Here is a 27,189-nt window from a genome sequence, read left to right as displayed (position 1 = left end):
CTTTTATCTGACTGTCAGGTAAATAATATCCATTTTATTTTCCTTCCCAGACAGTGACAATTTTACGTTATTTTGCTCATTACTTTTCGGTGTAGTAAGAGTAGATTAATGCAGTCTTCATTCTTGCTTATAAGGTACTATATATGATGAGTGTTTTTTTTTTTCCTTTGATAGTCATTGGAGATGCCTAATGGGATGATAACCTGGTTTTCAGAGGAACACAGAATCTACCCACTACCATAGTCATAGTCCAATGTCCTACCATATTATTATTATTATTATTATTATGTATTTATATAGCACTGACATCTTCTGCAGCACATTACAGAGTACATAGTCATGTCACTGACTGTCCTCAGAGGAGCTCACAATCTAATCCTACCATAGTCATAGTCCAATGTCCTACCATATTATTATTATTATTATTATTATTATTATTATTATTATTATTATGTATTTATATAGTACTGCAGCACATTACAGAGTACATAGTCATGTCACTGACTGTCCTCAGAGGAGCTCACACTCTAATCCTACCATAGTCATAGTCTAATGTCCTACCATATTATTATTATGTATTTATATAGCACTGACATCTCCTGCAGCACTGTACAGAGTACATAGTCATGTCACTGACTGTCCTCAGAGGAGCTCACAATCTAATCATTACCACAGTCATAGTCTAATGTCCTACCATATTATTATTATGTATTTATACAGCACTGACATCTTCTGCAGCACTGTACAGAGTACATAGTCATGTCACTGACTGTCCTCAGAGGAGCTCACAATATAATCCTACCAGAGTCAGAGTCTGATGTCCTATAATGTCCTATGGCAGGTTTGGGGGCCAATAATCACTACCTTCAGAGCAGGGACAAGGTCCTTCAGCACCCAAGGCTGAGACACCAAAGTGCGCCCCTCCATCCCTCCCACCCAGCCGTCACGCACTGATTGCTATTAGACTAAGAGGGCCACAGGGCCCACAACCTCCTCAACACCTTAATCTCTAGTTATCTGGCTTGCAGTCACTGCCATGTATCCCCTTTTCTTATTTATTTCTGCTTCATACACAATTAGGAATGACAACTGAATGAATTGTGCGCCCCCTCCTACACTGCGCCCTGAGGCTGGAGCCTCTCCAGCCTATGCCTCGGCCCGGCCCTGACTACCTTAGTCATAATCTAATGTCCTATGGGGGGAGGGGAACAATTAACTTACCTGTATGTTTCTGTAATATCTATATCTGCGGAGGACAAGACATATAAGTGCATTATAATTTCTTCACAGAGCCCATTCAGATAATACCCGTGAAGAACCTTCCATTCGGAGCCAGGAACCGAACGACAGACATGGAAACTAAAAGCATGCCATTACCGCCAAGTTAAAAGCTTGCTGAGTTTCCGTAGCGAGGTGTCTCGCCACTAAGAGACACCATTCTAATGAGTCAAGCGCAATCGCTTAATGGTTCATCTTTAAAGGCCTTGATTGGCAGCACCACTTAATCTGAACTGCGTCGTAACCTTTTTGTCTTCTATGGTTAGAAGTTTGTTGTTGCTTCGGCTTAGCGGAGTCTCCACATCCGGCCCTGTTTGCTTTTCTGTCATTTGTCTTTACCCTCTTACATCATTGTAATCCGGTTGGCATTGCCATCATGGTTCCTCCTCTGGTTTACATGTACCGTGCTGGTGGTGACTTTACCGGTCTCCAGGGAGATCTTGGTGGCTTTTGAGGGGACAAGAGTGGCCTTCAGGACACGCTACAGTCATGGCCGGATTTCAGGCAAGACCACAAAGGCCATGGCCTAGTGCTCTAAGAAATCGAGGGGCGGGCTGTGGGCAGCAGGGTGGCAGTAGCCATTAGCCTGCTGAACATTCGTCCTGCTACACAGAGTTTGTACATAGAGGTGGGCGGCTGCCAACAACCGGATCTAGGACTCGGGGGTGAAAAGGCAGCAAACAGGCACTTACAATGATCTCTGAGCTGCCTGTCACTAGTCACCGGATGTGCCGCTCGCCATGGAGCTTGCAATCTAAGCACTGGCATCATGTCATTAACTGTCCTCAGAGGAGCTTATAATGTAATCCCTGCCATCATTTCACTAACTTTCCTCAGAGGAGTTTATAATGTAATCCCTGCCATCATGTCACTAACTGTCCTCAGAGGAGTTTACAATGTAATCCCTGCCACCATGTCACTAACTGTCCTCAGAGGAGTTTAGAATGTAATCGCTGCCATCATGTTGCTAACTGTCCTCAGAGGAGCTTATAATGTAATCCCTGCCACCATGTCACTAACTGTCCTCAGAGGAGTTTAGAATGTAATCGCTGCCATCATGTTGCTAACTGTTCTCAGAAACGTCTATGATCTATTCCCTGTCATGTGGGGGGGGGGGGGGGGGATTACTATGTGATTAGGGGGCAGGTGGTGATAGTGGGCCCTGGGTGGCAAAAAGTACAAATCCGGCCCAGGATACAGTAAAACGGAGCAATACAAACTGACCACAATAAAACTGAGTACATTATCAGGACTTACCTTCCTTGAAAACATGACAATTTTTTTGTGTGTGCTAGAATTCACTCCTATTCCCCTGTGCATCAATTAGCCTTGTGCTCCAATGACCCTGTTACCAGTTCACTGGTTGTCCTTCTTAGGACCTCTTCTGGAAATCACTTCATGCTGGGACTGCCCCACAAGGCCTGCTGTTAGGAGACACTTTAACCCAGCTGCGCCATCATTGTCCTTTAGGGCCCATTCACACTTTCAATCGCAAAACGCTAGCCATTAGCGCTAGTACTTTGCGCTGTGATTTTTACGCAATAAACACGTATTTTTCACTGTACATTCTTACGAATTTCGCTCTTTCTGAGCGGTCGCGATTAGCGTTTCTTAACACTATGATAGTGATCGGTCAAAAATCACGAGAAATCGCTGCAAACACCACGTTCACCGCTATTTGCGAATCGCCAACGATCGTGGCAGTGAGATCACTGCCATATACTTTTTATTGCACTAGCGCTTTAAAAGAACGCTAGTGATCGCTGGCGATTCATCGATTAGCGGTAAACGCCCGCTAATCGTGTGAATGAGCCCTTAGCCTGTATATAGGTAGAAAAAAACTGTGTTATATAAAGAAAATAGACTCTGAACAAGCATGCAGCAGATCAGATGTTTCTGACAAGAATCTGACAAGATTAGCTGCATGCTTGTTCCAAGTGTGACTCAGAAACTATTGACCAAAAGATGAACAAAACTGCCAGGCAACTGGAATTGTTTAGGCTGGGTGCACACTTGTCAGTGCGTGAAAGGTTGCGTTTGTAGTGCGTTTTTCTTTGCGTTTTTCCCCGCATATGCGTTTTCTTGTGTTTTCCGTGTGTTTTAACGCATTTGTGTTTTCAGAATACAAATTGCATATGCGTTTTGTATGCGTTTTCCGTGCAGTTTTCTATTGCGATTTATGCAAATCACTGGGAAGACAACAGGAAGAGGAAATGCATCAGAAGACGCTAGCGTTTCTGCTAAGTGTGTACCCTGCCTGTAAAGGAAATACATATGGCAACCTCCATACATCTCTCACCTCGGGTTCCTTTAAAACACTTTAAAGGATACCTGAAGTGACATGTGACATGATGAGATAGACGTGTATGTACAGTGCCTAGCACACTAATAACTGTGCTGCGTTCCTTTTTTTCTTTCTCTGCCTGAAAGAGTTAAATATCAGGTATGTAAGTGGCTGACTCAGTCCTGACTCAGACAGGAAGGGACTACAGTGTGACCCTCCCTGATAAGAAATTCCCCTTTTTATCTCTTTCTGGCTTTCAGAAGGCATTTTCTGCTAGGAACGTGTTTTATAGTTGGAATTTCTTATCAGTGAAGGTCACACTGAAGTCACTTCCTGTCTGAGTCGGGACTGAGTCAGTCACAAGTCTAGAGTTAGACATTTTATTTTGGTCATAAAATAGTTAAAGATTGTTTTCTCTGCTGCACACGCGTAGAAAGAAAAAAAGAGAACAATATTAAAAAACCAACAGCACGAGCCAATAAAACAGGAGTGGTTTTCGGTGCTGCCAGAGCTAAAGTCTTCATATACCTCTTAATGAGATTGTTGTTAAGAATTATGTTTTGTGATTACTCGCTTACCCCGAATACTTTATATAATGCGGTTTACAAGGAAGGCATTTTAAGAGATTAATATATCTGCAATAATTTCCTCCGCCCGTAAAAAGGAGAACAGGTAAATTAGTTAATGCCACTGGGATCAGCGACACTCGCGCACGCTCCGCTCCTCGCTAGAATCTTTTATTATAGGTAGCGAATATATCTGCGAGATTGTGTCACCAACATAAACCCTGTTTAAAATCTGTAATGAATCCTGGGAGATGACTAAATGGTGTCGCTATAAAAAAAACAAAAAAAAAACACATAAGAAGCGCACCAATTAACTAGCGGATCGCAAAGTACACAAGTCGGATAAAAAAAATGCTTTGTAATAAGGTTCTGAGCGAGAATTATATGGGGGAGATTCTGAAAGCTAAGCAGATTGGAAGTGCAGATGCTGATAAATCTCTTCCACATTACGATCTGTTCTTATGCAAGTTATTCCACTTACTGAGCCTCACTCGAGGTGAGATGGATACGGAGGCTGCCATATTAATTTTGCTTTAAACAATACCAGTTGCCTGGCAGCCCTGCTGATCTATTTGGCTGCAATAGTGGCTCAATAACACCAGAAACAAGCATGCAGATAATCTTGTCAGATCTGACAATAATGTTAGAAACACCTGATGTGCTGCATGCTTGTTCAGGGGCTATGGCTGAAAGTATTAGAGGTGGAGGATCAGGAGGACAGCCAGGCAACTGGTATTGTATAAAAGGAAAGAAATATGGCAACCTCCATATCCCCCTTGTTACAGTTGTCCTTTAAAGTGAACCGGAGGTGAGAGTGATATGGAGGCTGCCATATTTGTTTTCTTTTAAACCATACCAGTTGCCTGGCAGCCCTGCTGATCTATTTGGCTGCAGTAGTGTCTGAATCACACCAGAAACAAGCATGCAGCTAATCTTGTCAGATCTGACAATAATGTTAGAAACATCTGATCTGCTGCATGCTTGTTCAGGGGCTATGGCTAAAAGTATTAGAGGCAGAGGATCAGCTGGACAGTCAGGCAACTGCTGTCGTTTAAAAGGAAAAAATATGTCAGCCTCCATATCCCTCTCATTTTGTCAGTTGTCTTTTAAAGAGACTCTGTAACAAAATGTTGAGCCTTATTTCTTCTATCCTATAAGTTCCTATATCTGTTCTAATGTAGTCTGTCTTACTGCAGCCTTTTGTAGTTGCACAGTCTCTGTAATCTATCTAATCTTCTTTCCTTTGTCAGGCTTTGTCGACCCAGAGAGGAATGCATTGCCTCTGCTGTGATAGGGAGAAGTTATGCATGCCCCCTGCACGCCCCCTGCAGGCTCTGTGTGTGTGTGCTTTGTTTACCCCTCACAGACTGGTCTCTGCTCTCAATTTCAGCTTGCCTGAGGGGGGAGGGAGCTGCCAATGCTGAGAAACTGTGAGAATCCCTGACAGGAGTGCAGATAATTCGCTAGTAATAAAAACTTGTAGTATACTGTAACATGATATATATACAAACATACATCACTTCCTGGTTAGCGGCCATGTTTTCTGTTAGTAAACGCAGCCTAAAACTGGCGATTAAAAGCCAGGACTGCGGCGGGAGCGGCGGAAACAGCAAAGAGGGATCCAGGAGATCACAGTGACTTGATTGGTATGTTTTTTATTGTACAAATCAGACAGTACAGATTCTCTTTAAGGTGCCAATACATTACTTGACTTTCACGGTCAGTCGACCTTCGGACCTTCAAAATCATTTGTGAACGAGAAACTCCAGGATGTCGCTTGCAGTGTGTGGACCGCTTATTGCCCTAATAGTCGACTGATTAATCGCTCAATGGAAAATTGAGTAATGTAGTTAGTACCACCTTTTTACACTTACTGACTTTCCTCGCTGATCAAAAATTAATTGACAATAAAAAAAGCTACCAGAAAAGTCATAATTGTAAGTCAATCAGACATAAACACAAACGGTGGGGTTATGTCAATCAATATCCCTTAAAATCAGGGATATTTCCTGCTTTACTGAAGGAAGCAATCATCAGGCCTCTCCTCAAAAAACCCTCCCTGGACCCAGATGCAATGACCAGCTACAGACCTGTCTCTAACCTCCCCTTTCTGGGCAAGCTAATTGAAAAAGCTGTTTACATCCAGCTAGAAGCCAAAATCCTACAAAACAACAGTTATGACCCATTCCAGTCTGGCTTCAGGAAACACCACAGCACTGAAACGGCCCTCATCCAAATATGCAACCACCTGCTCATGGCAAGAGACAGAGGAGAGTGCTCCATCCTCATACTGCTAGACCTTTCTGCAGCCTTTGATACAGTTGACCATGACATCTTGATAAACAGGCTACAGGAATACTGCGGCATTGATGGCATAGTTCTTCAGTGGTTCCAATCCTTCTTGAGTGGCAGAACCCAAAAAGTGTCTATGGGGCCCTTCCTGTCCACCCCTGTATCACTTAGGTATGGGGTGCCCCAGGGCTCAATCCTCTCTCCCCTGCTTTTCTCGATTTACATGTTACCGCTGGGAAAACTAATCCAAAAACATGGCCTGACATACCACTGCTATGCAGACGACACTCAACTATATCTTTCCTTCAAGCCTGGTGTGACAGACCCAACTCTAACTATAAACGCCTGCTTACGTGAACTACAGCAATGGATGAATGACAACTGGCTGAAACTAAATGCAGACAAAACGGAAGTCCTTCTGATAGGAGGGCAGAGCATGATAACAAAACAACTTAACTTGCAGTCTTCACCACTGGGAATAGGAGGCACGGATCTGCGCAGCTCTGATCATGTGCGTAGCCTGGGAGTTCTAATTGATTGGGATTTAAAGTTCAGAAATCAAATCTCTGCTGTGGTGAAATCATCCTATTTTCACCTGAAGAACATTGCAAAAATCAAGCACCTCATACCCCCAGAAGATCTGCCAACCTTAGTCCACGCCTTCATCACATCCCGACTGGACTACTGCAATGCTCTCTACACTGGCCTTCCAAAAAAGGTCTTGTACCGACTACAGCTGATACAAATTACTGCTGCCAGACTGCTAACCAACCAACCCCGTCACTGCCACATAACGCCAGTCCTGCACTCCCTTCACTGGCTACCTATAGAATGGAGGGTCTTATTCAAGATCGGCCTACTGACATTTAAATCCCTGAATAATCTAGGCCCTGGATACATGAAAGATATGTTGCAGCTGCGTAGCAATCCCCGCATTCTCAGATCAACAGGTTCTAATAATCTAGTCATACCCAGAGTCCACTTAGAAACTTTTGGTCCCAGAGCCTTCTGTCATGCTGCCCCTACGTTTTGGAACTCCTTACCTCAACAGATCAGGACAGCTCCATCCCTGGACGTGTTTAAATCCAGACTGAAAACCCACCTGTTCAGTTTGGCATTTGCAGAAATATAACTTTTGTTGTGTGAATACTTCATCCTACTAATTACTGAATCTGAGAGAGCCTAAGCGCTTTGAGTCCTATGGGAGAAAGGCGCTATAGAAATGTTATTGTATTGTATTGTATTTATAATAATTTCCAGCTTGTCCGATCTGCTTTTTGAACGAGAAAAAGATCGATGTTGAGCATGGAATCGACCCCTGGTGACAGATAGGCTGTGTACCAGGCCTATATGTTTCACCCAATCAGATCTTGCATCTCAGTCGGACGTAGGATCTGCACTGAAATCTGTAAGGCGTGTACCAGGCCTACTACCGTGTAACCTCTTCTACCCGCATGCCTCTCCCCAAGGATACATAATATTCTGTAGTTTGTTGGCTCTTTATTAATTGCTCTGAACTGCAGCTCAGAACTTAAAAAAAAAAAAATCTAAATAATAAGAATGAATGTGCCTTTTAGCAGTTATTTAATAATGCTTGGGAAATCCGTTTGGAGGCCGCCTGCGAATAGACCGGTGAACCTCCACACTGCCAGCAAGCCATTGCAGCCAATTTGCACTCCAATTTGCACTTTGAAAAATCACTTAATATTACAAAACTTTGTTTGGTTTTCTGTTGATTAGATTCAAAGCCCAGCGGAATAAGCGCCTTGGCGTCTGTGGAGAGACGCGCATCTGTAATCAAGATAGAAGTACTTTAAATTGCTCTGATTAAGAGATTGTCATACACAAAGCATATGGCTGGCCGTCTGCTGTGCCGCCGCCCCTGCCCACCTTTAGCGAAGTACACAGTGGGTTGCGTTTCACGGTATTTTTTACAATTTTCATATTTGCTCCACACTTCAGATCCGCGCCTCGTATTGCGACGCCTGCAGCCCACTGTCTGTAATTAGTCTCCTCTGCGATGGCCATACAGTTGTGTTCTTCCTCGTATTTGACCAATTATCTAAACAACATGAAGTAGTACTGGCAGCTTAAATTAGGAACATAATGCGGCAATAAACATTTCCTTCCAGTGAACAGAGACATCAGCGGGCCAGGGCTGCTGGAATGAGAAGACGGAGACGTGTGACTAGCGTTGCTCCAATACTCCTTCCTGCGTTCCGTTCACCTGAAGTGTAGCTGAACAGTAGGGGTGTGACTCTATGGGAGCAGACCATACGACTGCAGTGGGGACCAGAACAGCGGGGGACCTCAGCTGCTGGCCTTCCCTCCCAAATATACAGTGGTTCATCCTCCAGATAAGGGTCTATGTGATGGCCACAATTGTTTTAGGACCCTTGTAAGATGGCCAAAGGACAACGGTGTCCTGCAGGCTACTATAGTGGTACGCATTGGATGTGAGAGCTCCAAGTCTTTCAGGGTAGTCCACCACCCCTGTACATAAGAGAAGGATGACCGGAGCTCAGCCAACTGCAAATGATTCTTCTTCTATTATGAGGAGTACGCACTACTAGAAACCAGCATGACGTTTCAGGTGCATTGGCCCTGTCTCCAGACACTTCAGAAAGCATATTGCCCCTACATCGTGTTGGTTTCTACTATGTACTCTTCATAATAGAAGAAGAATCATTTACAGTTGGTTGAGCTCCAGTCATCCTTTTCTTGAGCTTTGCAAGATGGCTGTGAGGGTCACCAAGGGGAGGTAAGGGAAGTGGTGTGAAAATTGGCAGGATCCCCATCAAAGTTACGCTCGGGGGAGGCCATGATTTGTAGACACACAACTACTGAGCAGAGAAAAATGTTTGGAACTTAGGAGGCCCTGATTTTGTAGTCAGTGGTAACAGATTGCAGGTAGGCCGTTCTGCCAATCCAGTAAAAAGTGCCACAACCCTGTGACAAGGACTTTGGTGACCTGAAAGATTGTAGACACCCCCAATCCAGTTACTACTGTAACAGCAGACATATTAATGATTCTCAGCCCTTTTGTATGTTTCTAATCAAAGAAATGGGACTTCAGAGGACAACAAAACATCTGACTGACCACATGGTTGACAGCTAAGCCACTAACTGGCTAGGGGGTGGAGGCGTATCGACGGATTAGCTGTGAATGAGATGGCTGGGCTTTGTCTAACTCTGCAAGTTTTCCATTAGGGTTAAAAGCATATAAGAAGAGCACAAAGTCTTAATTACAGGGGGGGGGGGGGGTGTCCTTGAACTCCGCTATTGGTAGTTATGTATATGTATTGTATTATGTCCCAAATTGGCAGGGGTGGCAGGGGTGTGGCTTAAGTGTCCCTCTTTTTTATCTCAAAAGTTGGGAGGTATGTTGTTACTGTTGATTCTTGTACAGTACTATCCATTTACAGTAACACTTTTCAGCACCCCCATCACAGGCCTTATTATTATTTAGTATTTATACAGCGCCGACATATTCTGCAGCGCTGTACAGAGTACATAGTCATGTCACATAATTGACCCTCAGAGGGGCTCATAACCTAATTCCTACCATAGTCATATGTCTATGTATGTATCGTTTATGTCTGGTAATCTAGAGCCAACTTAGGGGGAAGCCAATTAACTTATCTGTATGTTTTGGGGAAGTGGGAGTAAACCGGAGTGCCCGGAGGAAACCCAGATAGTGCCCCGGCTGGGATTTGAACCAGGGACCCCAGCGATGCAAGGCAAGCGTTCTATCCACTACACCACCATGCCGCCCACTGTATGAGGAATCTAACAGGAGGACACGTGGCCCAACTGTGACTAATATGATAACTTTGTTGGTCCTCCGATGTTTATACAGTTAATTTTTCTCGCGCAGCTGTTTTCAGTTGTACAAAATGACCAGCTAGTAAATATAGCAGTAGTGTGGGTGGACGTTGTGTGTTGTGTCTGATGTATTCTTTATCTTGCAGCCTGGTAACAAGGATACTCTCTGGCCTCTTCTAGTCTCTTTGTACGACCTGCTGGTACAGTTCCTGGTTTTCTGCTGGAACGGAGTGAAATATTGATATTGGCTGCAGGCAGATGGCCTGCGGGGGGACTGCACACAGGTAGAATCAATTAAACATACACATTGCAAGAAACTGCGGAGCTGTAACTTTACTGAACTTTTGTGTTAAAAAGGAAAAAGTTTGGTGGTGTTTGGTTGCTGTAGTAGTTACGCAGTTACAAAGAATCCTTAACGAGAAAGTACTGAAAGATCAATGCAGATATTTTTCCTGCAGCCATCACTGAAGTAGTTCAAAGTTTTCAAGGCCTGCCACCCTCTTTCCAAGTTCTAACCCCAACAACAACCTAACCCTTCCCTCGAGCCTAACCACAACAAAAACCAATGCCTTCCCCAAGCCTAACCACAACTGAACCCTTCCCCCAAGCCTAACTCCAACTACAACCAAACCTTCCCCAAGCCTAACCCCAACAACAACCTAACCCTTCCCTCGAGCCTAACCACAACAAAAAACAAATCTTTCCCCCGACCCTAACCCCAACAACAACCGATGCCTTCCCCAAGCCTAACCACAACTGAACCCTTCCCCCAAGCCTAACCCCAACAACAACCTAACCCTTCACCTGAGCCTAACCCCGACAACAACCTAACCCTTCCCCTAAGCCTAACCCCAACAACAACCTAACCCTTCCCTTAAGCCTAATCCCAACTACAACCTAACCCTTCCCCTAAGCCTAACCCCAACAACAACCTAACCCTTCCCTTAAGCCTAATCCCAACTACAACCTAACCCTTTCCCTGAACCTAACCCCAACAACAAACTGAACCTTTCCCCGAACCTATCGCCAACAGCAACCGAACCCTTCCCCCAAGCCTAACATATATCAATGCTATATAAATACATAATAATAGTATGGTAGGGCATTAAACTATGACTATTATAGGGATTAGACTGTGAGCTCCTCTGAGGACAGTCAGTGACATGACTATGTACTCTGTAAAGTGCTTCAGAAGATGTCAGTGCTATATAAATACATAATAATAATAATATGGTAGGACATTAGACTATGACTATGGTAGGATTAGATTGTGAACTCCTCTGAGGACAGTCAGTGACATGGCTAGGTCTTCTGTACAGTGCTGCAGAAGATGTCAGTGCTATATAAATACATAATAATAATATGGGAGGACATTAAACTATGACTATGGTAGAGATTAGATTGTGAGCTCCTCTGAGGACAGTCAGTGACATGGCTATGTACTCTGTAAAGTGCTGCAGTAGACGTCAGTGCTATATAAGTAATTATATGGTGGGATATTAGACTATGACTGTGGTAAGATTAGATTGTGAGCTCCTCCAAGGACAGTGACAGGACTATGTACTCTGTAAAGTGCTGCAGAAGATGTCAGTGCTATATAAATACATAATAATAATAATATGGTAGGGCATTCAAATATGACTATGGCAGGATTAGATTGTGAGCTCCTCTGAGGACAGTCAGTGACATGACTATGTCCTCTGTAATGTGCTGCAGAAGATGTCAGTGCCATATAAATACCTAATAATAATATGGTAGGACATTAGACTATGACTATGGTAGGATTAGATTGTGAGCTCCTCTGAGGACAGTCAGTGACATGACTATGTACACTGTAAAGTGCTGCAGGAGATGTCAGTGCTATATAAATACATAATAATAATATGGTAGGACATTAGACTATGACTATGGTAGGATTAGATTGTGAGCTCCTCTGAGGACAGTCAGTGACATGACTATGTACTCTGTAATGTGCTGCAGAAGATGTCAGTGTTATGTAGCGATCATTTTACTCTGAAATAATTAGTATTGCTGAATTTGCAAGCTTTGTGCATGCATTTGTTACTGTCAGTCCAGTTGATTGGCAGACTCACTTTGGAGTCACCTGAAGGCTTGTGCAGTTTACCCGTGCAGACAGGCAGACATTAGAACGTTTTAGAATGCACCGCAGTGTGCACAGATAATTTTTCAAGCGACGTAGATTATTGCATTGCCCGATGTGGAGCCGATCGTACATTAATAATGTTTTCATTTTCTTCCTCTTAACTTTTGGACATTTACTGTAGAGAAAGATGAAATGTTCTCGAGCCTTGGGTGGCAGGTTGTCACTTCGACTTTCATCTGACAGCGCCGGGGAAAGATAAACGGTACCAGCGACTGCTCCACAGACTTCGGCTGCTGCCTACATGTCTCCCGGGGGTACGGAGGTGTGCGACTTGCCTCCCCGCCACTGACGGCCTGCTTGCCTCTAATAATCACTGTTTTAAGTTGCTTGTGAGATAGGTTTCGTTTTATATTTTATTCAGTTTCTTTACAGCAGTAAGAAATTTCTCAGTGCTCGATTGAGAAAAAGTAGACAGGGCACAATGGTTAAAGAGAAACCGTGACCAGGATTTTAACTTCATTCCAATCAGTAGCTGATACCCCCGTCAATCTATTCCTTTTCTCATCAGGGGGCTCTGTATGGCTGATATTGTGGTGAACCCCCCCCTCCCCATAGGGAAGCATGGACAGTACCTTGCACATCAGTTGTCCATTCAGTTAAAACTGACAGCAACTGATATATAACTGACATCAACTGATATATTTCAGTTCTGACAAAATCTTGTCAGAAATGGACGGAATCATTGTAAGAAGAAAATGGTGAGCTTCTGAGAGGAACTGACGGTGAGGTTAGTATGTAATATTCATTTGCAGGTACATCATGTGTTTATTTTAAATGATTTTACCAAACTGATCACATGCTTCTCCGTGTGTTCTCCTACTAAGGATGCTCATTCACTATTCCATGGCATTGAAATTTCCCATCAGAATTCCGCGAAAATCCGATTTACCACAACTCAATAATTTAACCCCAATCACAGAACTCGGAAGCATTGGACCAATCAGAGAATGTGGTAATTTTAGACCAAACACAAGAAGATTTTCCATTTTTCCAATTTCCGATTTTTTTGGGGGGACATTTTTTGCACTCTTTGATGCAAAAAAATGGCAAATAAAATACTCTTTGGAAAATCGGAAAAACAGAAAATCGTGAAACACGGAAATTGGAAAAACACAAAATCGGAAATGAACATTTCTGACCATCCCTAATCCTGACCATCCCTAATCCTGACCACCCCTAATCCTGACCACCCCTAATCCTGACCATCCCTAATCCTGACCACCCCTAATCCTGACCACCCCTAATCCTGACCATCCCTAATCCTGACCATCCCTAATCCTGACCATCACTATAATGTTCCTCTAGGCCAGGGTGACACAACAGGAAGTGAAGAGAAAGTCCTTTAAAGCCAATGGTTACCAATTTAAAAATAAAAAAAAGTCAGATACTCACCTAAGGAGAGGGAAGGCTCGGTCCTAATGAGCCTTCCCTCTACTCTCCTGGTGCCCTCGGTGCTGCGCTGGCTCCCCCGTTCGTGTCCGGCGCAGCAGGGACTTCGGAGGTCTTCAGGAGCACTCAAGCTTCCGAAGACGGGCCACTCCATACTACGTACGCGCAAGTGCGTCATAGAGGGCGCTCGCGCATGCGTAGTATGGAGCGGCCCGTCTTCGGGAGCTCGAGTGCTCCCGAAGGCTTCCGAAAGCTCCCTTCGGCTGCGGAAGTGGCAGTATTTGACCGAACTGGTCGAATACTGCTACGGGGGATCCTGCGCGGGACAGGGCACCGGGAGAGGAGAGGGAAGGCTCATTAGGACCGAGCCTTCCCTCTCCTTAGGTGAGTATCTGACTTTTTTATTTTTAAATTGGTAAACATTCACTTTAAGCCTCATACATGAGGCACAAATGTCTGCAGATGCAAGCAGACAAGAGACAAAGCAGTGACAGTTCGTCGCCAGGTCCCTCTGTGCTACAGCTGTACACACGTAGCACAGAGGGACAGAGATGTGGCGGAAGCTGTCTGCGGAGGGTTCGTCCCCCCGCCGGATGTTCCCTTCACTGCCTGTTGTCTCTAGTCCCTAGTCCGCATACACTCGTCGGTACGCGCAGCAGGCTAGGGACGGTTCTTGAGGCAGAAGTTGCCGGCGATTGAACCGTTCAATCGCCGAGCGACAGAGGGACCTGGTGACAGTTCGTGGCGTGCGCCTCATCCACACGTGCGAACTGTCGCACGGACAGGTGCGCGCCACGTGTAACAAGCTACAGTTGTGCCCCGAGTGTATGGGCCTTTAAACAATGACACAAACAGTAGTAAGCTTCTGACAGCAGTCCTGTCCGTTTTGCGCTCTCTGCTAAGTGTAATGAAGCGATATCGGAGTAATAATAATGCGGATTTCGCCTGTCAGCACAGCAGGAAAGTTGCAGATTGGCGATTTGTCTCAGAAGAAGCTGAAGTTTTGTTTATAAGATTTTACAGTTAGTAAATTATTCAAGAAGTAATTAAGCGCCTTCAAATACATCTGTTCTGTGTTTGTCTGTGGATATTGTACAGCAAGTCTCTCATTCACGCAGCTTACGCCTCATTTCTTGAAGCCATGAAAAGAAAAAAAGAAAATAGCTTTCGCAGTTAAAATAAGAAAAAAAAAAGATACAAAACTGGCGATCTGGTTAATTGTTGGTTGGTTTTCTCACTGTCGCTTTGCAGTTGCTGCTCACGTTCTTTTTCTCCCTCCCCCAGCCAGAGCTCCGCCCTCTGCAGTGATGTCAGTAGAGGGCAGGAGTGGTAAATGTTGGAGGGCAGAAGGGAGGCGGGGACTTAGTGGGAGAAGCACCTCCCCCTTTAGTCCCGGCTTATTACATCACTGTAGGGAGAGAGGAGGGAATTTGAACAACTTTAGTGAGGAGTTCATGATCAGCAATCAATTAACACATTCAGAACAAAGTTACCTAAACTGGGGATCCCCCTTAAAAGGAAGGTTCAAGCAAAATAAAAAAATGAGTTTCACTTACCTGGGGCTTCTACCAGCCCCATGCAGCCATCCTGTGCCCTCGTAGTCACTCACTGCTGCTCCAGTCCCCCGCTGGCAGCTTGCCGACCTCGGAGGTCGGCGGGCCGCATTGCGTACATTTTTACGCATTCCCGCTAGTGCAGGAACAGTAACATACATTTTTAAGCATTACTGGTTCAATGCGTAAAAATGTACGCATTGAACTACTAACGCGTAAAAATGTATGTGTTAATGGAGCAGCAGTGAGTGACTACGAGGGCACAGGATGGCTGCATGGGGCTGGTAGAAGCAGAACTAGCTGGAGGCGGGGGACTGGAGCAGCAGTGAGTGACTAGGAGGGCACAGGATGGCTGCATGGGGCTGGTAGAAGCCCCAGGTAAGTGAAACTCATTTTTTTTATTTTGCTTGAACCTTCCCTTTAAGGTCACATGACCAGCGTTTTATAGCAGAGGATTTCTTTTTAAAACAACAATATAACATTTGGAAAACCGGCCTTATAAACTATACGGCATGACCGGTATTCATTAGAACTTTGCCTGAACTGAGAGGTATATGGAGGCTGCCATATTTATTTCCTCTTAAAGTGGAGCTGAACTCTTGCATAGGACAGAGGGAAAACAGAGACAAATTCACCCTGTGTGTATTTAGAGAGTTTAGCCTGTCTAATTCCCCCTCATCTGTGACTTATCACACCTGTAATTTGATTTCTCCCCTATGTCAGGTGACTGCCACGGCCGATAAGTCAGACAAGCTCATTTGAAAGCACAGGAGGTTAACAATATGTCTGCTTCAATGAAAGCATGAAGTAAAAACACTGGAGATTTGTTTTAGGACTTGTATCAGCTGTACAAAGAAATGTTTTCTTTTTCTTTAAAGGTTATTATGCTGTTGTGTATCTTTTAGAGCAGAGAGGAAGTTCTGAGTTCAGGTCCGCTTTAAATAATACCAGTTGCCTGGCTGTCCTGCTGATCGTCTGCCTCTAATACATTTAGCCATTCTTTTGCCTGTTTAGGAACTTTGTATCGGTCATTATTAGGAAGTGCTTTTAAAAACCATAACGAAAGCCTTGAGTGTCCTCAACAAGGAGGTGGGCTACTCGTTCACAACCTGTCGGTAAGAGGTCCAGAGAACCATCAAGTCAGTAAAACCAACCGTAAGCGACAGCAACAAAGGAAATAAGTCATTTACAGTGCAAGTTTCTCAGGAACAAACATATACATTTTATTTGTTTATTATTTGTATTCTGTAGGTGTACGCAGGTATTCCAAACTGTTTCGTAATAGTGGTCTTCTACGTTTTGACTCCAAATTTAGAAGTATACTAGAACTACTTTGAAGTGTTGGGGTTGGCGAATGGCGGTTTCTTCCCATAAAGGCAAGCCGCGTCTCTCTTGGCACGGATCGCCATCGCCATTAAGTGGTTATTCCTCGGCCCGTCCAGCGCAGAGCGCTTTTTAGCAGCGGCGACAATTCTTGAAAGCAGTCGATATATTGATCAGCCCAGCTCTGGAAAGATTCTAGTCTTTAGATTATTGTCTGTCCACCTGGAAGTCGTGAACTGATTATGATAAAGGGTTTGGAGGAGAGCACTGTGCTTCTGGGAACCCTTGGACGACTGCCCTAGCTGCACGCCCGTGCATTAAATGTAATTACTCCACGAGGTTTGATCACAAGAGGGAAAGGGAAAAAAAAGCGAAAACATTAGCCTAACAAAATAATAGGTAAACATGGAGGAGGAACTAGTTATTTCTGAGCCCTGGGCGCATTTCAAGAACACAGCTTCCGAAATTAGCCCAGCTAAACTGTAGCAAATCGATAGACGAGCAGTAAAATGGAGCGCGGGGCTGTGGATGAATATTTACATACTGCAGCGACTGGCTAATGTAGTTCAGGAATGAAAATAGCTTGGGGCGGCGTTGGAACAACGCTCTGTGGATCAGCCTGCGATTGGAGCCGTGTGACGGGTGTAATATGCATTCATAATGGTGTTACATCAATGTATGGTCGTAACAGCTGTTACCGTTATTACTATTTATTTCCTACTTTGCAGAGAACTTTTTGGAAGTTCATTAGCTCCTTCTGCTGGCGTCGTTTCTGTCCTCTCTCTCTCTTTCTCCTATGCAGGAGAACAGAGGCGCCAAAAGGATAAAAAGAAGCTAAATGAGCTTAAAAAAACAAATTCTTGGTAAATAGAGGAGGTAGTGGTGGACTTACCTCCTCCAAGTAGACACACAACGACTGTAGTAAAGAGAGTCAATATATTTTATTTATGAACTCCAAATATGCAACGCGAACGGGTTTCGCAGGTTTGATCCCGCTTCATCAGGAAATAACAACGGAGCAATAGCATATGTGGTCAGTAGAAGAGCCAGGCACCTCTGTGCCTTTCTCACAGAGGTGCCTGGCTCTTCTACTGGCCACATATGGTATTGCTCCGTTGTTATTGCCTGATTGGAGGAGGTAAGTCCACCACTACCTCCTCTATTTACCAAGAATTTGGTTTTTAAGCTCATTTAGCTTCCTTTTATCCTGTTGGCGGCCTCTGTTCTCCTGCATAATATTGAGTCCACCCTGGGTGGAGGGTTGAACCCCCTTTTTTCTCATCTACAGAGAGCGACTTCTTATTCCTGAGTGGGGTCAGGAAAATCTCCCCACCTGCCTTTACAGTGGTTGCCTAATGGTAACCCTGGTTTGTGAGTATTAATATTTACTCTATCTAGTAACCATTTACCAGTACATATTACACTATTGGGGCTCTTGGTGTTCCTTGTTTTTATCTCTCTCTCTCTCCTGTTCTTTCTTGCTTTTTCTCTCTTTTCACTTCCTCTTCCCCCTTTTTGTTTCTTTCTTTCTCCCCTGGTGTAGGGTTAAGGGGTGCGGCGGGCATCGGTCTGGTGAGCTGCTGCTGAAATCCCCAGCGCCGTAAAATACTGTTCCCCCTCCGTTTTGTTGCAATTTGAAGGGAGACGTCATTCAGGGTGTGGCGATCGCCCTTACGCGACCCGTACAGTATGACATTACTGCTACGGCGGTGCCTAGTTTTGGCGCTCGGGGCTCAAACCACCTGCTTTGTGTAGGGGGTGCAGCCACAACAGGTGCCTCAACTCCAGAGGTTCCAGAGTGATAATAATTACCAATATGTCATTGTTTCCCTGTCCCACCCTTACCATCCACCCTCTCTCTGTCTCTCTTGATTGGTGGGTGATGGTAAAACCAGAAAAGTCATACAGCAGTTAAATACATTCCAAAGAAGAGATGAGACACTTATAGAATGTAATGGTTTTCTTCTCCTTCTAATGCTGGGTACACACTGTGATTTTCTGGTCGATTTACTGTCAGATCGATTATTTCTAACATGTCCGATTTGCTTTTCGATCGATTTCCGAGCATTTTCCGATCGATTTCCGTGCACTTTAATAGGAAATTAATCGGAAAATGCTCGGAAATCGATCGACAAGCAAATCGAACATGTTGGAAATAATCGATCTGAAAGTAAATCGACCAGAAAATCTCATAGTGTGTACCCAGCATTAGTCTTTCCTTCTTTCTGTCGCTCCCTGAGTTTGTACCTCTGTCTGTGTCTCCCAGAATCAAAGTCCAGGTTGTGAGCACTCAGTCTGTAGACACTCAGGACTTGCCTCTCTACCTAACTATGGGGCCTGTTTTTGGTCTCTCTGTAGGGTCTGGTATATGGTTAGCTTCTGTTTTATTTCACTCCTTCATTCATCTCCATAGTCCTCTTGGCTGTGGTGTGTTTTATGTGGGCTCTTGATGAGGCCTGTGGATTTGGGTATGGGGAGAGCATAGAGTCAACCACTTCTTTCAGGTCACATGGCTTTTCTTGGTCTTCATTATGCAGCATGGCTTTGTAGTGGGGTGCGTCAGGGCTGCTGCTCTGTAGGTGGGCCCAGTAGGACAGCCCTCTCTTCTGCACCTCAAGCAGTAATGGTATATCAATCCGGCTCAGCTCGGCAGGCAATGTTTGAGATACTCCGATGGACATGGAGGAGGTGTTTGCAGAATTCCAGGAAACTTTAGAATTCTTTGATTGGTCAATACTACTGAGTATTTCTGAGTCTTTCTGTGACTGGCCTACAATTTCTGATTTTAGTCCAATCACAAGACTTGGGATTTGTAAAGAGTCAGTAGCATTGGACCAATCAGAGAATACGGAGGTTTACAGTGGAAGTTGGAATAGCACAGAAATGTTAAACCAACCAATCAAAAGACTCAGATACTACCAGGTTTTTCCGAGTCTTGTGATTGGTCTAAAATGTCTGCAGCATTCTGATTTCCATGGTAAACTTTTGCATTCTCTGATTGGTCCAATATTTCCTACTCAGAAGTATTTGGCGAATCAGAGAATTCTGAAGTGTAGTGCGGATGTCCACATAGTAGCAGACATCGACAAAATATACGGGATTCCACAAAAACAACTTTTTTTTTTTAATTACAGAACTTTTTAAAGAAAAATGGCTAAAAAAAACCCCCAAACTTTCCACCGAAATCACAATCGGAAATGCTGATTTCTGCGGAAATCCGCGGAGTCGGTAATCAGCATCCGGAAATCTGCATTTTAGGACTATTCCTATTTTGGACCTCCCTTGTATCATCCAGATATCATTGTTGGATCCAGAAATAAGAAAAAGTGCACACTGTGATACTAGTAGGTGAGGGCTCTGGGCCCTATAGGAAAGGTCTCACCTGGTTGTTAAGGCTGGAGACACCTATATAATTTTGCCAGCTGTCACGCTTATCCTCACGGGATCAGTGCAAACCAGGTCCCCGGCATAAGAGGGACACAAGTGTGATATCTGGCAAACCTATATAGGTTTCTCCGGCCTCGAAAACCAGGTGAGACCTTTCCTATAGGGCCTAGAGCCCTCACCTACTAGTATCACAGGGCCAGATTTATCAAGAGTGTCTGAGACAAAATTATTAGTAGGTTTTTAGAAATCCGTGCAGAACTGTCTCAGGCATCTTAAGAAATCATTATATAGTGCAGATTCCTTTTAAAACTGTTGTAAAATAGGAGGAGCTAGGAAGGTCTCTCAGGCAGTGCAGTGTGTGAGGGGAATTGCTGTTGCTGAGGTAACCAACACACCTGCTGTATTGATAGCAGCAGGCTCTGAGGAGGAATTCAGCAGGTTGAGGAGCAGATCACAAATCATGTCTAGCATGCACTCTGCAATCATGTCTAGCCTGCAGTTCTACATCTGTAGAACTGCTATCAAGCACTTCTTAATCTGCTCCAGTTTAGGGATGGATTTGCACTTCTCTTAACTGTAGTGCAGCTCTAGAAATCCACACTAAATTGCCACTATTACCTAGGATTTAAGAAGCTTCTTATTATCATGCAGAACTGTTCTCCCTGCTGGTTAGAACAGATTAAGAAGAAAAAATAATGCGTTGATAAATCTCCCCCATAGTGTGCACTTTTTCTCCTTTCTGTCTCCATATCCAGCACTGTTCAGGTAGTAGCACCTGTGATACAAGGGGACCCGCAGATCGCTCTCTGATAGTAAACTCCACTACCAGAACCCTCAGATCTACATTGTTGGATCCGTCATTGTCGCCCCACCCAGAGGCGGGCCAAGGTCCTATACCACACAAGGCTGAGGCACCAAAGTGCGCCCCTCCATCCCTCCCACCCCAGCTGTCGCACCCCGATTGCTATTAGACTAAAGGCGCGTACACACGCCATATTTTTACAAACAACTGGTCTGTCAGACCCTCCTGGTCGTCCGACAGTAGCACGTGAGTACAGGAAGTCGTCAGACGCTCGGCGGATCAGTCAAAAACAGTCTTATCGGTCTGCCGACAACCTGTACTCATGTGTTACTGTCAGCAGAACGACCGCCCCAGGGCCCTCAACACCTTAATCTCTAGTTATCTGGCTTGCAGTCACTGCCATGTATCCCCTTTTCTTATTTCTCTCTGCTTCAAACACAGTAGGAGAATAATAGCTGAGTGAGTTGTGCACCCCCTCCTACACTGCGCCCCGAGGCTCTCGCCTCTCTCACCTCTGCCTCGGCCCAGCCTTGTGTGTGCCCCTCCTACACTGCGTCCTGAGGCTGGAGCCTCTCTCGCCTCTGCCTTGGCCCATCCTTGTGTGTGCCCCTCCTATTCTGCGCCCTGAGGCTTGAGCCTCTCGCCTCTGCCCGACCCTGGCCCCACACATCAGGATAAAGCAATACACATACAGTAGAATCTCATTATAGTAAACTCTGATATAGTAAACCTCTGGATATCTGGATATAGTATACTCACTCCTCAGGTCCCAGCGAATGTGTGTGTATAAATATACAATACATGACCAATTCTGATACAGTAGATTTCTGATATAGTAAATTACTTTTCCTGGTCCCCTGGAGTTTACTATAAAGGGATTCTTCAGTACTTCTGCAAACAAAGCCTGGCTGAACTCCGACAGAGAGGATTCACATCGCCATTATAAACTACGAGGAAACTATTTTGATTTTCCTTTCACTGCGCTGTCTGTATAGTAATACATGTCAGGAACAATATGTGCAAATATACTGAAATTCTTGTACCATTTCCCCGAAGAATTCCCTTTGTCTCTTACAATCCTCTGTTATTTTAACAAAGATGGTGATTTAGAGTTTTTTCTTTCTTCTCTTTTTTGTCTCTCGCTCGCGATGCACCAATGGGGTGACTCAGAAGAAAGGCACCTTTTTTCTTGCGGAATTCTTATTTAAATATTTCACCAGAAGCGTTCCGGCAGCAGCAGCAGCAGACTGCTTCGCACAAATAAGATCTTTGCCCCAAGGAGACAGCGCTTAATGTGCCACAGCTCCATATAATAAATATTGGAAGAAGCCGGATTCAACATGACACGGGGAAATGTCCTACATGCGCCTCTTTACATATTCTACTCCGCGGAACATGTTACAGGCAGTAACCCCGCACCAGACGACTCTCTTAGCCGAGTCCCTGAAGAATTGCCTCCCTTGTTTTGTGGAAACGTTTGCTTCCTTTTTACTTTGTGAGTTATTTCCTAACGCCCGGGGCCCGGCTTTCAGCTGTGCGTTGTGATCGCCGGTGATCCCCAAAAAGCGCCACGCAGATGAAAGTGGATGGTGGGGAACCCACAGAGGCAGTTTGGCCAAATTGCAATTGCAGGTCCTGCAGAATTTTTGGAGCAATTGTGCTCCAATGAAAAATGTTAAAGGCCTCCTGGCCACAATAGCAGCATAGGGGGCAATATTGTGGCTGGAAACGCGAAGAATCACTCGCGTTCCCAGCCTGTCGGGTCCTGACGGCAAAACCAGAAGTGGTCACCGGCGAGGACGGGAGGATCTCCGAGACACGACGAGGGCACCGATCGGCTGCAGGGGGCTGAGGAAAGCCCCAGGTGAGTAAAAGTCTCTTTTTTTTTTTTGGGAGACTTAAGGTTACCTTTAAGGGACACCTGAAGTGAGAGGGATATGGAGGCTGCCATATTTATTTCCTTTTATGCAATACTAATTGCCTGGCTGTGCTGCTGATCCTCTGCCTCTAATACTTTTAGCCATAGACCCTGAACAAGCATGCAGCAGATTTCTTTATTTATTTATATAGTGCCGACATATTACGCAGCGTTGTACAGAGTACATAGTCTTGTCACTAACTGTCCCTCAGAGGGGCTCACAATTTAATCCCCACCATAGTCATATGTCTGTATGTATTGTGTAGTGTATGTATCATAATCTAGAGCCAATTTAGGGGGAAGCCAATTAACTTATCTGTATGTTTTTGGGAGGAAACCGGAGTGCCCGGAGGAAACCCACACAGATACGGGGAGAACATACAAACTCCTTGCAGATGTTGACCTGCCTGGGATTCAAACCAGGGGACCCAGCGCTGCAAGGTGAGCGCGCTAACCACTACGCCACTGTGGTGCCCAGATCAGGTGTTTTTGGGATAAATGTCAGAATGTAAATCAGGGAGATGAAAGGTTTTACAATAGGAAAACACTGACTAGTTTATAAATGAATATTGTAAACATAATAAGACATTTTATTCATTATGTTATTTTCACTACAGTTCCTCTTTAACTCAGAAGCCATTTTCACAAAACAAAAGATTTTTTCTGAAAAAAATGTGCGATTTAAATACACAGAAAAATCACAAAATGCGTCATATAAAAAAAAAAGAATAAAGGAAGGTAAAATGTGATGCCATTGAAATATAGTACAACAAAATAATGCAACATTAGATGCGTGACAAGTACGACATCACAGTTCCGTACGAGCCGCGCAAATTCAGATGAGGCCTCTTTTGTGCGCCGACAGCTTCCTGTATTGTTGGTGTATAACTGAAAAACAGCAATAAAGTATTTAAAGAGAACCAGAGACGAAGCACCCTCATGTATTTTATTACATTTATCAGTGGGAACATGACAGTAAACACCTACCCTGCTTTTAGTTTCATTCTTATCTGCTTAATTAGTCTATTAGCAGCTGTGATAAGAATCCCCAACTGGCTCAGTGTAGGTTTGACCTGGAATCATTATAGCTGAGTCACTCTTCTGTGGAGTCTTTTCAAGCCCAAGCCTGCCACCTCCTGGCTCAGATTTCCTGCTTTGCATACTGAGAGCTCTGATGACATGGGAGGGGCTGCTGCTGCTGCGAGAGAATCTCTGAAACGGACACGTGTGCAATATGATCTGTGTGCTCTGTCTGCATAGATACTGATGATGACTGCAGTTTCATTCCTATGAGATACACTTCCTACAGGCAGCTGCACATCATACCAAAATGAAAGCACACAGATGAAAGGCTGCAGCAGCCTTTCTCATATAGCCTAGACAGCACATCCAGAACAACTCATAACCCGGAAGCAGAAGGGATATGAGCCGGCGGCCATATTTGATTTTTCCTGGAGCAATGATGGATAAAAAACACTAAAAAAGGCACACCAGAGCGGCGAAATTATCAGGTAGAGCATTTTTTCTTTATAAGCTATCGACTGATATGTTTATTTTGTGTGAAACGTTCATCTCTGGTTCCCTTTAAGTATTTTTATTACCCCTTTTTAGATCATTTTTTGCCAGTTTTATTGTTATTCATACATACAAACATGTCAGGAAATGAAAATACCAACACTAACATTTCATCATCTTTGGACTTAATAATTACCACTCTTGTTATTTTTCTTTTACATAATGCTGACACTTTAGCCAGTCCTTTGTAGAGCATGTTGAACTTTTATAATCTCATTAAAGGAGACCTGAGATGGAAATAAAAAGACAAAATATACATACCTGGGGTTTCCTCCACCCCTTCCACCCTGATAGCTCCCACGCCGCCGTCCTCCAATTCTATGTTCGTTTGCAATTGGCCCTAGAAAGTCCTCCGGTCTGGGGCCAACTGCGCATGTGTGGCCTGTCCGTGAGCACTCCTGCTGCGTGCACGTCACCGGGAGCGAGACGGGGGAGCGAGCTTGTCCGGACTGCGCCGACTGGAGAATTTTATTGGGGCCAGTTGTGAGCAAAGGAGAAGCCAACTGAGGATGACAAGGGAGCAGGTAGGCCAGATGGGGCTGGAGGATGCCCCAGGTATGTATACTGTAAGGCTAGAGGTGTGTGTGTGAGATAGGGGGGGGGTTTACTAGCCCAAATTGGGCACTCAACCCTGCTATAGTCAGTCATTGGGTGACTGGGGTTCAAATTCAAAAAAGAGGGTGTTGCCAAAAACAGCCAACTGCTTCCATTCTCGCATTATTGATGCTAAGGACCCCGAAGTTCGCAAACTTTGTCATTGATTGACTCACAGTTACAAAAAGTGGGCTGGGCCATCAAGGACCACATTTTTTAATTGGGAAAATGTTAAATGCAGCCATTCTTAATCTGTTAATGGCAGGGTTCTCAAACTTGGCACAGTTGGTCACTGGGTGACTGGGATTAATATTCAGGAAAGTGGTGAAGCCTACAGCAGCCAATCAAAATTCACCTATTGAGTTTCAAGGGGAATATTACAGCTGCTGCCATTCTTACACTGATCATGGCAGAGGCCTCAAACCTACTACAGTTGGTCATTGGGTGACTGGGGCTCAAACTCACAGAAGGGGGGTGGGGGGGAGAAGGCCCAAAAAGCCAATCAGATTTGTTTGATTGATTTCAATGGGAAAATTTGAACTGCTCCCATCCTCACATTATTGATGCCAGGAACCTCAATGCTCACAAACTTGGTCATTGACCGAAAGTGTCAACGTTAGACAAAGTGGCCAGGCTTAACATCAACCATATTCAGCTAGTATATACAGTACATACGTCTGTACATCTCTCATCCGTGTTTGCAGAGATGGGATGCAGCATTTCAGGCTTCCAAGCAGTTCTCAGCAGAGAGAAGAAAATCTGTTCTAAAAAAATGAAAGATGATACCGTAACATTTTCCGCCATTTGAAATAATGTGGCAATTTTCCCCATTTTTGAAAATAGCGCTACCCCTAATCCTAAAACAGAAACCGCTCTTGGTAATTTCCCTTTTTGTTTTTTAAATGAAACTGGAATTGTAGAACTTTCAGACGTGTTCAAAGCATCTTCTGTGAGCTCCATGTAAATGCAGAGCTGAGAGGCAGCTAGTTCTGTGAAATGAAATCATTCTCGCTGGATTTTACACAGTCCTCAAGGACAGAAGGGGAGATGGGGTACATCACAGACACTGGAGTGGGGGGGTTCAGCTATGTGCCCGGGCTGGACTGCTAATAAGATCACACAGGACTGGGCTTAGGGCGACTGCTGCTCATAGAGGCCGCTAGACATGGAGTAAGAGGCTGCAAATGTGTAAGAGAGAAACTGCTGCCAAAGGAGCTGTATATGAAAGACTGTACATGGATGTTACACATGGAAGAGGGGGCTGCACAGGGAATGGGAGGGGCTGCTGTACATGAATGTTACACATGGAAGAGGAGGCTGCAGTACATGGATGTTACACATGGAAGAGGGGGCTGCACATGGAATGAGAAGGGCTGCTGTACGTGGATGTTACACATGGAAGAGGAGGCTGCACATGGAATGAGAGGGGTTGCTGTACATGGATGTTACACATGGAAGAGGGGGCTGCACATGCAATGGGTGGGGCTGCTGTACATGGATGTTACACATGGTAGAGGGGGCTGCACATGGAATGAGAAGGGCTGCTGCACATGGATGTTACACATGGAAGAGGGGGCTGCACAGGGAATGGGAGGGACTACTGTACAAGGATGATACACATGGAAGAGGGGGCTGCACATGGAATGGGAGGGGGCTGCTGTACGTGGATGTTACACATGGAAGAGGGGGCTGCACATGGAATGGGAGGGGCTGCTGTACATGGATGTTACACATGGAAGAGGGGGCTGCACATGCAATGGGTGGGGCTGCTATACATGGATGTTACACATGGTAAAGGGGGCTAGACATGGAATGAGAAGGGCTGCTGCACATGGATGTTACACATGGAAGAGGGGGCTGCACATGGAATGGGAGAGGCTGCTGTACGTGGATGTTACACATGGAAAGGTACATGCTAGTTCAGCATAGGATTGCAATTCTAGAGTTCAGCCTCTTCCACTACCAGGAATATATTCCTGTGTTTTGCTAGGAATTAAGGCCTATCAATCTATTTCCGATGGCCCTAGCTCCCATAGACTAATGACTGGTGCAACACAAGTGCCTACGAATCATGTGTATGGTGAACTAGTCAGCACTAGCACCACTTTTTGTTTTAGGTTTAGTTTCTTTATAGTTTTATAGCTCAAACTTCCAGAAATCCTAAACAGCCAGGATTTTTTTTTTTTTCGTGAAAGTTAAACTCCCCTACAGACAAAACACCGCAAAGCACAATTTTGCC

The 27,189-nt window shown here is 44.6% G+C and overlaps 1 protein-coding gene across 9 annotated transcripts in view; it reads left to right on the top strand.

Annotated features, from left to right (window-relative positions):
- PCDH11X (protocadherin 11 X-linked) overlaps positions 1 to 27,189 on the top strand; it is a 1,835,932-nt gene that overhangs the window by 74,780 nt on the left and 1,733,963 nt on the right. For 4 of the 9 annotated variants that reach the window (XM_068249997.1, XM_068250003.1, XM_068250006.1 and 1 more), the window contains exon 3: positions 23,115 to 23,222. The exons of the other annotated variants lie outside the window; for them this stretch is intronic. In XM_068249997.1, coding sequence (XP_068106098.1) covers positions 23,115 to 23,222 — 108 coding nt within the window. The remainder of the gene's footprint in view (positions 1 to 23,114; positions 23,223 to 27,189) is intronic. 9 annotated transcript variants of the gene reach the window in all.

Source organism: Hyperolius riggenbachi, chromosome 8 (genome assembly GCF_040937935.1).
Source record: "Hyperolius riggenbachi isolate aHypRig1 chromosome 8, aHypRig1.pri, whole genome shotgun sequence".
Classification (NCBI taxonomy): domain Eukaryota; kingdom Metazoa; phylum Chordata; class Amphibia; order Anura; family Hyperoliidae; genus Hyperolius; species Hyperolius riggenbachi.
This window is presented reverse-complemented; position numbering and strand designations above follow the sequence as displayed.